The 12,100-nt window shown below is 48.7% G+C and overlaps 1 protein-coding gene across 1 annotated transcript in view; it reads left to right on the top strand.

Annotated features, from left to right (window-relative positions):
- Nucleotides 1-12,100, top strand: part of LOC128083249 (protoheme IX farnesyltransferase, mitochondrial) — a 94,656-nt gene that overhangs the window by 72,863 nt on the left and 9,693 nt on the right. Inside the window, exon 6 of the mRNA XM_052688294.1 lies at nt 6,360-6,592. Within this exon, the coding sequence (XP_052544254.1) occupies nt 6,360-6,592 (233 nt within the window). The remainder of the gene's footprint in view (nt 1-6,359; nt 6,593-12,100) is intronic.

Here is a 12,100-nt window from a genome sequence, read left to right as displayed (position 1 = left end):
GGCTGCAGGCATCTGGGGAAGCAGGGCTGGAAACTGTGCAAACACAGCCCAGATGTGTGCTGGAAAAAGACGGACTTCCCTCCCCATTACCTAAGTCAGAGGAGCAGGAAGGCTTCTATACGGTCATATGTTGTTGCAGTGCGTAACGTCCTCAGCTCCTTGCTTCCCTTCCAAGCGAGGTGGGATTGCTTATGGCTCAGTGGCCTTCCTGAATCCTCTTGGAAGGTCTCAAAGAGTTTTCAAGGAGGGTTCGGCAGTTCTGATCCTTCAAGAAATAAATAAAAAGTAAGAAGCTGCAGGCTGAGGGAGGTGGCCCAGACATAGCTCAGCTCCCTATGGCAGTTGTGGTGATCCCACCCTGGCACTGGTGTTTTAGGACTGGTTTTTGGCAGTCCTTCGTGTTGTCTGGCCACAGGAGCTGAGAAGATGCCAAGAGACGAGCAGAAGCGCAGAGGTGGTGGTTTTCTGAATGGGGCCAGGTACATTGGGACTGGGGAGTTCTGTGGATCCTCCTCTCGTGGAGTCAGCTTTCATGGCTGTAGGAATGGCCAAAGGGACGTGACTTCCGTTCGTATAACCTCTTGTTTCTGTTGGAAAATGCAAAAACCTCAGCCCAATGCTTTTGTCTGAGCTTGTAATTGGCTTCAGAAGCCTGAATAGCTTCTTGCTGACCTGGAAAAAGTTGGGAAGAGGGGCTTCCTCTGTCAGCCGGGCTGGCAAGGAGTCTGGGCACATTTTTAGTACCTACCCATTCCAGAAATAATAAGTAGCTTATGATGCTTACTCCCCAAATCTGATTTTAATTATGGCTTTGGGGCAGCATTCTTGCACTGGACTTCTGTCTCAGATTGAGATGGCAGAATGGAGCCGCTGGGATGCGGACCGGGCTGGTATTGCTCTGCCAAAGGCTCCCTTAGAGCCCCACTATTTTCAGTCCAGGCTGGTTCTGACTATTCCTCCTCTTTTTGTAGAAAATTGTTTTGACACTCTTTGCAGCTGAAATCTTCGTCCAAAGTAGCAATATTGAGGTTGGTCTGAGGCATCAGGCTCACCTTACAGCCTCGTTTCCCTCTCCCGACGAAGGGTGATGCAGTCAGTGGGGCATTTGTTCCCCGCGTCCCATTCCTCACCATCCCCTCCTGCTGGTTTTGGGTCTTCATCCTGCACTGGGCAGAATGGTCTTGTGGCTCCAGGGGCTGTTATCAATAATAATAAGGTCTGATACAAAATACTCAACTGAGCATGTAAACATTTCAGTCTGCTGAGGTGTTCCGTGCATGCTGCACTAAACAAAAGGGCACTGTTGTTGTTTTGTTTGATCTGTTGGTTTTTTTTTTCCACTTTGCCATTTTGGAAGTGGATGATGTTTCCATAAAAGGTTTTTGACAGACAGGAAGAAGAGAGGATTTGTTTTATTACCTTCTGTATTAGGCTTTGAATCTAATTTTCGAACATAAGCACTTCTGCTTCACCTGAAAAATAGGCAGGCAGTCTTAAATGGACACTTAGACTCAAGCTTTCACTTTAATGTAAATATGTTCTGCGTGCCCAATTTCCCATTAACGCAAGGTCACAAATTAAGTTTCTTGTGTATTTACACAACATCTGAACATGAATTGCATGCAACTGCTGATTGCTTGAATGCACCTCTTCAGAATGCATGGCATGGCTGTGCTGGTATCTGAGTGCCAGTGTATTCACAGAGCCACGTCCAAGTGTTGGATGCTGATACTGGAATTTGTCATATTTCTGAAGGCTGATGTGTACTGAGAGGAAATTTTATGTAGTTTGTGGTTTTTAACACCGTTGTTTTTAAATTCGTTATCTCCTTTTTAATATGCTTTTTTAATTTGTGGTCCTATCAGTGCTTTGATGGCCATCTTCCCAACATGTTTTGCCAAAGGCAGCATGGGAGAGCATGCACAGTAGTGAAGCTATTGATCTTTGTACGCATTAAGCTTGCTAATGCTGCTGTGAAATAAGTAAGATAATACGTTAATTTTATAGATGGGCAAATGCTTTAATTTGTTTTCCCCTTTCCATTTTTCCAAGTAACACCGAGAGTCAATAAGTAGTGTTAGCCATGACTCTGGAGCCTATTAAATAATCATGCTTCACACACACGTGTGTGAGATCATTAGAGACGTGCAACCAGCTCATCTGTAAGTGTCACCTGGGTCCAAAGATGCTGCTATTGCTCGTGGATCACAGCAGGATGTAGTGCTGCCCACATCACCATCAGCAGTGTGATGGGTGGGGGTCCTCTGGGCACCACTACTGGGATGGGTTCATCGTGGGTGAGCCGAGCAGGGGAGGCATCTCAGCACATTTTCCTCGGATCCGGTGGGGTTTGGCTGTTCGGTGCTCCAGCTGAGGTTCTCTCAGGAGCTTTTAGCTGAATGTCAGTGTTTCTGAGCAGTATTATTGGACATTTGCATTCTCAATGAAGGAGAGAAGAGGGATGAGGCAGAACCACCGGTTTTTGGTTTTCCTGGAGGAGGTGTCGTATGTGGTGACATACGTGGGTATTTTAGCGTTGAAATGTGCAGAGAACTCATTTGGCACTTGTAGTATTTTTCCAGAGTCTGATTTTAATCAGTCAAATAACTGAAACCAACTCCTCCCAAGAATCCATCATAAAACCCAGTTTCTTACTCAATATGTTTGCTTTCCCAGCTAGCTGCTTGGCCAATTTTCCAATGGAAGATTGCCTTTTTTTTCCCATGGGAGTGATTCCCTCAGCATAAGTGAACGCCCAAGTGAAATGAGGCTTATGTACCAGCGTCTGTCATCAGCCTGCACTTACTGGAGGGGTTGGTTTAGGGATGAAGGAAACCAGCAGAGACCCTGTAGCCCATTCTCAGTGCCACATGAGAATTCCCCGGTACCTGGGAGGACTTTGTGGACCTTACGTGGTGTCAGAGCCGGTGACAGCTCACCATCACAGCCCTCCTCCTGCTGCACACTGGGATCCTCATCCCCTCAGTCACAAAAGTGATAAAAACTGCTGCAGTAATTGAAAACTCTCTGTCTTTTCCTCAAATATTGCCTCTTTCCCCATGAGGCGTTGCTTATACATCTCCTAGTCTTTATCAATACGATGTATTTATGGGAGAGTGAGCTGAATTCTGCCTCATGTATCACCAAGAAAGCAAGGTCCTAATTTCTGAGTGTGTTGTCTTTGTAATGCCAAGGAGTTTTATGGGGCAGAAATAACAAAGCTGAATCATCAGATCACAGTTGGAGTTTCTGATCTCAGTTGGAGTTTCTGGTGCAGGCCCTTGTCAGTCAGACAATTACTCTTTGAGAAGGATTTTACAGTTCCTTGGTTTTAAGGAAACACTGGAGAGAAGTAGAAAATAGGATACTTTCAAGGTGTCTAAAAACTGCATGTGAAGAACGGCCATCGTTGACCTGATGCCCTCCCCTGAGATCATGAGCGATGTACAGACACTGAACACAAAAATCAAACTGCCTTCAGGAACCTCCTTCTGAAAAGAACCAAAATTAAGAAATGACAAACAAAAATGAGGTTTGTTTACAAGGAGGTGAACCACTTTTTTGGGATCTTGTCACTTCACCTCCCCATTCTGCTAAAGCCACTTCTTGTAAAGGTATTTTCCTGCTCCATCAGTCAGATCCTGCGGAGCTGCTGGTGCTGCAGGAAAGCAGTGCTTGAGGTGAGCATGGGAGGCTTGGTGCTCCCTGCTTCTGCTCCCATCTCCTGAGCAAGGGATGAAGGAAATGCTGAATTTCTTACCAAATGCTGTGGGTTCCCCATCCCTGCAGGTGCCCAAGGCCAGGCTGGATGGGACCTGGGCAGCCTGGTCTGGTGGGAGGCAACCAGCCCATGGCAGGGGTTGGAACTGGATGATCCTTAAGGTCCTTTCCAACCCAACCATTCTGTGATTCTGTGGTTCTGATTAAATTCTGGGTGTCAGCCCTTCAGCACCAGCTCTGGATGCACGCTGGGCCTTTCATCTGGAGGAACGCAGCCGAGTTTTCACTCTCGATTAGTGAGAAGAGAGCTCACGCGTTGGCTCAAAGCGAGTCCTCAATGAGGACGTGCACCCCATGGGAGTGCCTGGTTCTGAGGGTCCCGCTGGTCTTTTGTCACCTCCAGTGCATGCATTGTGCCAGTCTGGTGCTCAGCTGTACGTCTGGCTCTATTTTATTCAACAATCAGTCAGGATGGATTTGTTTAACCAAAACCAGTCAGGCTTTCACTGTAGAGGGGCAACACGCAGAAGGAGTGATGTTTGCAGTCAGTGCTGAGACACCTCACCATGCAGATTGTGTTGTGTTGCCTTTGCATAGCAGAGCACTGCTAGCTGCAAACCCAAAGGGCACAGCACCTCCCGGCTCCCTTTGCAGCACGTTCTCAAACTGTAGGCCTTGATTTGTTGTTGGGCAGCCAGGCAGCACCCTGCTCCATCTGTTCCTGCCTGGAACCTCCCCGCAGCCAGCACCAGGGTGTTTGTGTGCTCCATTACCTGTGTTGGGATGTATTGACTCAGTCAATTTAATTTAAATCGGAGGCAGATTTTTGGTGTGAGATTTGCTCGCTGTAGTTCTTGTGGTTATTTAGGATTTGCATACTGGTTTGATGGGGGTTTTAAAAAGGTAGGGTTTTTTTGGTTGATAAAACTCCCATAAAATTCATCCCCACCAGCAAATTCTCCTTATGAGGCTGGAGCAGTGCATGCAACATATATTTTAGGATTAAAGATTTGGCCAGAGGGCAGAGTGATGGTAGAATACAAAGGGTACATGGTTTTAAATGAGACAAAATGTGTAAAGCTAAAGTTCACACGCAGACATTTGCTGCGAGCATTTATTTTCTGCTCTTATACGTATGACTGCAAGTGTGTATTTAATACAGCTCAGTTAATGGCATTTTTCTCCCTGCAGAGCTCTCCCACACCTTTCAGTATCTAAAGGGGGGCTGTAAGAAAGAAGGGGACAGACTCTTAAGCAGAGTCTGATGTGACAGGATAAAGAGAAATGGTTTCATTTAGGTTGGATATACACTATGGGTGGTGAGGCAGTGGCACAGGTTGCCCAGAGAGGATGTGGTGCCCCATCTCTGCAGACAGCCAAGGTCAGGGGCTGGGCTGTGAGCACTGATGGAGCTGTGGGTGCCCCTGCTCAGTGCAGGGGATGGGACCACATGGCTTTTAAGAGTCCCTTCCAACTCCAACCATTCTGTGATTCCATAATTATTTCTCTCGGTGGCATTTTGTTCTCATTCCACTTTACCAGATACCCCTGAACAAATGCATGCAAAGAGATCTCCACCAGCAGCAAAATGTGTTGACCTGATGCAAAGGAACACAAAGCTTCCTCCGTGTTGTGCCATGGTGCTTGCTGCCTGCGAATGTGGTTTTGGTAGCCAAACAAAAAATCCTTGTTCGTTGTGTTTGGATGTTTATTGTGGAACTTATTAGCAGTTTACACAGCTTCAACCACTTTCTTACAGATTTTAACAGGAGTTTCCAACTTTCCCTGAGCTTGTAGAGCTCTTGCATGGTAAAAATCAACAGAAATAATTAGCATCTTTTTTCTGTTTTCTATTGGCTCTTTCAGGCAAGCCTGAAATATCTTTGGTTAATTCCACACTTAGAAGATAAGATTTAATTTTGGTTTTGTTACCAGAATGGCTTTGCTGTGCTACCACTGCCTAGCACAGTCTGTAAGCTAAATGGCAACACAGAGGATTCAGTCATTTTCAGTAAAGCCAAAAATTACTTTGTTTCTGTTAGCATAATTTCAAAATGATTGAATGTGCTCCTTTCCTCTTAAATGCTTCCTCATTTTGTGTCTAACTCTGTTGTATTTCAGCCAAAGAGCCCCTTGGAAAATTGCAATCAGTTACAATTCTGGCAGGCTACGACCATTCTCATTCACTCTGAACACTGAGTGCCATTTCCAGAGGTCAAAATTTACTAAGATTACAATAAAAGAAAATGATCTGCTGGAAGCACCGATTGCGTTGACCTCCATAGCTTAAACTTATTTGGCAAACGCAGCAGTGAGGAGCATAAGAATAACCTCTCATGGCAAATCTGTGGTGCCTGGTCTAGTGGGGGGCGACCAGCACAGGGCAGAGGACTGGAACTGGGTGGGCTTTCAGGTCCCCTCCAATCCAACCATTCCATGATTCTGTGACTCTACAAAGGTGGTCTTAGCATTTTAGAAAGGCTCGCCCTACAATGGGGCCAAATGTGAGAATCTCAAGCAACAAAAATCCATAAAAAATAACAAAAATCCAATGTTAGCTTTCTAGGGGAGTAGGAAGAAGTGCAAAGGGAGAGAGGCAGTCATCACCCTCTAATGCAGCCTCTTCTCTCCTCCCACAGCCCCCTGCTCGCTGTATGCTTTGCAGCATCTTGTGGAGTGCCAGGCATCGCCCTGCTGACCATGGGGGTCAACCCCCTCACCGGTGCTCTCGGAGCATTCAACATCTTCCTGTACACCTGCTGTTACACACCCATGAAGAGAATGAGCATCGCCAACACTTGGGTGGGAGCCGTCGTCGGAGCCATTCCCCCTGTCATGGGCTGGACTGCAGCGACTGGAAGTCTTGATGCTGGTAAGTGGAAAATCCATGTTGACATCTCAGGGAATCGGTTGTTAGTTTTGCCTTTGGGACAGCTAAAAATACCAGAACGAAAGGCAGTGTGTAATGGTTTTTCTTAAGCTCTGCTCTTTCTGCTTGTTGGCCTGGTGGTGCTTCAGAATTACAGCTATTGTGGTGCAAGTATGAGAAAATACTGCTGCGTCACAGTAGCATGACCACTGAAGAAGTAGGCATGATGGTATCAATCCTTTCATGGGGACATTTAAGGGCATACAGGAGATAATAAGAGAATATGTCCTAACAGTGTGCATTTAGAACATATTAAAAAGAATATTAAGAAAGGAGTGTGGTTCACACGGAAGAAAATACTGATCCCATTCATCCGTCTCAATGTGGTGCCCAAACTGGAGTATGCTCTCTTGATTTCTGATTATGGAAATCAACTTATGACTCTGTGGCCTCCCCCAGGGCCAGGAGAAACCTATATGGATAGGGACAGCAACTGCAACAGTGTCATCAATAACACAGAGACTTTTCCTTAAAATAAAGGAATAAAATATATTATCTTTAAGAATATACCAAGATCACTGATGGCCTCCCAAGCCGCGAGCCGTGCTCAGCACCGCAGTGGGTGCCGGCCTAGCGCCGCCTCTTGGGGGACGGGGGCAAATCCGGGGTGCAGCTGCTGGCCCTCCTCCTCGGGGGGCGTCGGGGCCCCCCAGGCTGCTGGTCCGTGCCCTGGGCGGAGGGGCCCGCTGCCGCCGCCTGCCCCGGCTGCTCCTGCGGCTCCTGCGGGGACACGGGGGCGGCGGGTCGGGGCTCGGGCCCCCCGTGAGGGACGCCGGGGAGCCGCTCGGCGCCGGGGCTTGCAGGGCTGGTGGAGCGGCTCGGGCTGGGGGCAGGAGGCTCCTGCGGGGAGGTGGCGGGGCTGGGGGTGGCCGCGGGGCCGTCCTGCCCTCCTGTTTCATGGGCAGCCTGGCTGTCCTGCTGCCGGCGGAGCTCTGGGCCGTACAGAGCCGTAATGGTGTCGATGAGCCCCACCACGAACTCCTCTGTGAGGTCTTCCAGGTACGACTCCAAGTTCAGGATCAGGGCGTCCTCGTCGAGCCCGTACACGCACAGGAGGTACATGATATCAGTCCCCGCCACAGCCACTGTCCACCACTCATCTCCGGTGATGTCCTCGAGCTCCTGCTGGAGCCACTGGAGCAGCGGCTCGAGGTCCCCCGGATCTCCTCGGAAGAAGTCCGCCCAGGTCTCGGCTGGGAAGCTGTGCTCGGGAGCCTCGAGCTGCGGCTCTGCAGAGCCCTGCTCCTCCTCCTGCTCGTCCTCCTGCTCGTCCTCGGAGCGCCCTGCAGGCTGCGGGATGGGGCACGCGAGGAAATCCTCCTCCGCCTGCACCGCGTACCGGACGGCCTCGATGTTCTCCTCGCACACGGCGCAGGTGCGATGCTGCTTCGCCCAGCGCAGCGCACAGCCCAAGCAGAGCTGGTGCCGGCAGGGCGTCACGTAGGCCGCCTCGGCCCGGTTCCGCCCACAGACGGGGCAGGTCCAGTCCGAGGGCAGCTCCATGGCCCCGGGCGTGCGGTGGGCCGGGGAGAGCCGAGCCGGGAAAGCCGCTCCGCTCGGCGGCGCCGCGGCGGGCCGGAGCCGTCAGAGCTGCGAAAGAGAAGAGGCCGCGGTCACTCGCCGTCCCCGGGCGGCGGCGGCGGCGACGCCCCGCTCCGTCCGCACGAAGCCCCGGCCCCGCTCCCCGCCGCCCGCCCCGGGGCCGCGTCCCCGCACCGCTCACCTCCGCTGCCGCGAGCGCACCCCGCGGGGCCCCGGCCGCCCGAGCCGGGCAGGGCCGGGGGAACGCTGGCGATGCCGCGGGCTGAGCGCCGGGAGCTGCCGCCGGCAGCCCCGCAGCACGGCCCAAACCGAGTCTCTCGTTCGCGCCTCCGAGTCTCGCTGCCGCGCTCGACCGGAGTCCGGGCACGAGTGATGCCGGGCTCTGCCGCGCCCCGGGTTCTGCAGGGCGGCTCCGTGAGCTCACAGCCATCTCCGCTGCTGTCACAGCGCCTTGGCCGGTGAGCTCACAGCGCAGGGCTGCGTGCCTTTGGGCACCGGGCTGGGCCTGCATCGTTATCACCCCTCATCGTTCACCGACTGCCCTTTGTGGCGGTGATAGAGCTGGGAAAATAAAAATAGCACTCATTTCCAATCTCCACATTAATCCTTCTTTTCTGTACTGTTTTAGAGAGTCACTTTTTGTCCTGTTCTGGTTCTCATGCAATACCAACCTGTGGCAATATCTTTGTCTGAGTTCATGTCTGTACCAGATGCTCACAGCACAGGCTGTTTGCTCATGCTTTCCTGTGCAACCTGCAGTAGAGAACCTGTATTAGTGGGGCTGCACTGGGGGATCTGAGAATCCTTCCAGCCTCTACAGTTCTGGGATTCTGTGTTATAATTTCGGTATTAAACCCCTACGCAGTTAGATCTGACTTTTGAGCTGGGAGCTTTCAGATGGAAAAGTCCCAGATGTGTTTACTACTGTCTTTCCACAAGCCAGAAAATATCCTAGGAAGATTAATTTATTGATGTTTTTTTTTAATTGGCCACTTTTAGGCTCTTAAGTTATAAATGTTCCTTTCCCTCACTCCTTGAAAAGCAAACAAGAATTTCTATTTTAGTAACTGTGAAACTTTTTTTTACATCTCTCATAAAACACTGATCTCTTCAGCAGCAACTCTGACACAATTAGGGCTTGTTTGTCCTGCCAGCTATGAACGTAAGAGTCAAAGTGGCTCTGCATAGTTATATTCTGAAGAAACTCATGAAGTTCAATTAGCAGGTTTGTTAAGAATTTTTTTTTTAGCGCACATTCATCCCACAGCGTGGCATTGAATAATTCTTCCACCAACACAGCTTTTACCCAGAAGTTATCTGTGCAAAATCCGTAGCACTCCATTCTTCATTTACACTGCACACTGGGTGTAAGTGTCAGACTGAGCAGGCTTTGGCTACAACTCTTCTGATACTGATCGAATCCAGAGCTGGGATGAAGGCTTTTGTTTGTTGTTTTTTTTCAGTTGTGTGTCACTTCTATACAAACATTTGCCTCTGAAGGTAGACTTTTTAATAGACCGATAGAGTCACCAAGGTTGGAAAAGATCTCCAAGGGCATCCAGTCCAACCATCCCCCTATCATCCATCTTCCCCTCTAAACTATGTCCTTCAGGACAACATCGAAATGTTTGTTGACTGTTGGTGAGTCCACCACTCCTGGAGGTGTTCAGGAAACGTTTAGAGGTGATCCTGAGGGACACAGTAATATTTAGACATATGTATTTAGCCTTATAAGTGATATGGATGTGCCTAAGTAGTGTCCTGTTAAGGAGTGCATAACAAACATCACTAGAAGCTTTGTACTTCTGCAAAGTGAGTGATTCAGAAACATCAAGCACATGTTTACAATGAAGGACACTGTGGCTGCCATGGCGTAGAGCCTCCGTCCGGAGGGTTGGCCTGGTGCTGGGGGGCTGATGCTTTAGGATGCTTCAGCTGCACCACAGGGAGCTGCCCTGGGCACTGCTGGAAAGGCTGTCAGAGTTCCAATTGCCATATCCCTTTTGAAACAGCAGCTAAACTGCAGCAGGAGCCCACTGCATTAAAGGAGACGGGCACTGGTTTTCATTATCTTTAATGATCTTCTATCATCAAGTTATAACTTGCGCTTCTAGACCTGTTTCTCAACGAGCCACGCTGTCCCTGTGCTGCAGGCTGCAGAAAGTCCATGTCTTTCTATCTGCTATCTCTTCCTATCTAATTAGCAATTAATTTTAGACTGTGGGCATACTTCCCTCTGCCAGCTCTGGCAGGGATGCAGTCGATGGAAGATGACCTACACCAAAGCAGGCTTTGCCAGACCACGATGTGCTGGTGCATAACTGCTGCTGTTGTGGCTGTTCTGGGCAGCTGAAACGTTCCGCAGCCACCTCCCAGTGGGTGCCAGCAGGGCAGGGCAGTTTGTCTGACAGTGCTAGAAGAGCTATTGAGTTGATGCAACCTTTGTAATGAAGCAGATCTGGGAACAGTCTTGAAAATGGTGACCTGAATGTCATATTTTAGTGCATTTCAATTAAATATATATATATATATATATAATTAAGGGGGAAAAAAAGCTGTAAACAATTTGCAGTGTTAAGCATTTTGCTACTAAAAAAGAATTTAGCAGTTGGAAGAATCCATCCCACCTGGAGCACAAATGTGCATCATCATGTGCATGGTGCAGGCCAACACGCCATTGTCGAGCTCATTAATAAAGGGTAATTAGCTCGGAGCCTTAACCTCGTTTTAGTTGTAGGTGTGAAAATGCATTTACACCTCGTTTAAAAAAAAGAAAGAAAAAAACGATTATTCAACTCAGTAACAAAGAGGAAGGTGGAAGAAGGGAGTTAGAAAACTGAGAAGGCTCTCACCATGTAACTGGGAGAAGGAGAGCTCTCGACACCTAACCGCGCCCTTTGCGGGTGACATTTTAGGATGGATTTTCTCTCCTTGTAATCTCACAGCAGCCACACTGTTGCACATGCTGCTGGTTGTAGCATTTATGTGCCGAGCTTCCCTTACCGTGCCCTCAAGGCTGTGGATGTGCTGCCAGCGGGTTCACAGTGCCATGAGATGCCCTCACTCAGTTGGTAGAGCTGAAGGTGATTCCCAGTTTCTAATTCGAGACATAACAAGGAAATATCTCTGATTTGAGCTGCACTCTCTTGTCATTTGTCTTCATTTCATTTATAACTCTCTTATCCCGAAGAGTAATTCCTTGACAGATAAGCAAAAAAATTGCATCTTTGCAGATAAAAATCTGTGAGCTTCTATTTCCAACGATACAAATGCATGTTTATATCTCTTATGCTACAGATTTGCACCTCTTACGGTGGTTCCCAGTTGTGCTTGCTTCCATCTGTGCCCCTGATAGGTCTTTAATTGTATGCTCTTAAGTCTGATTGAGCATCCTGCCCCCCACCCTGGATTTCATGGCGATGCAATTTAGGGAAAACCTCACATTTCAAAAGAGAAAGATAAGGTTATCTCTGGGAATTCTTTGTTGTGGGTTTGGAGTGGGTTTTCTTTTCTTTTTTTGGCTCCTTTTTTTTTTTTTTATGGCAGCTGTTTGAAACCGATGAAAGATCAGGAATGTTCACATTTCCTCGCTGAGTGCAGGTGAGATGGTCAGAGGTGTGTGATAAGCGTCATTTATCACACAGATATCACTGCCACATCTCTGGTGTGTTTATGCAGAACTTGACTGCCCGCCTGCGAGCTGCAGTAACACGTTGGCTTCCTTGAAAGCAGGCTTCATTGCTCCTCTGTGGCACGATTTATTTACAAAGATATTTGTTTTTCTGTTAAATCTCTCTCTCAAAGCAGTTCTCCCTGTTTTACAAAGGAATGCCGTGCAGGAAAATAATGCCATTCTCTTAAAGCCTGAAGTTGAGGCATAAACACAGGGGAAAGAGACGAAGCTCAGCA

Source organism: Tympanuchus pallidicinctus, unplaced genomic scaffold (assembly GCF_026119805.1).
Source record: "Tympanuchus pallidicinctus isolate F22 unplaced genomic scaffold, pur_lepc_1.0 scaffold23, whole genome shotgun sequence".
Lineage (NCBI taxonomy): Eukaryota > Metazoa > Chordata > Aves > Galliformes > Phasianidae > Tympanuchus > Tympanuchus pallidicinctus.
The sequence above is the reverse complement of the archived record's forward strand: the minus strand, read 5'-3'. Positions and strand labels throughout refer to the sequence as shown.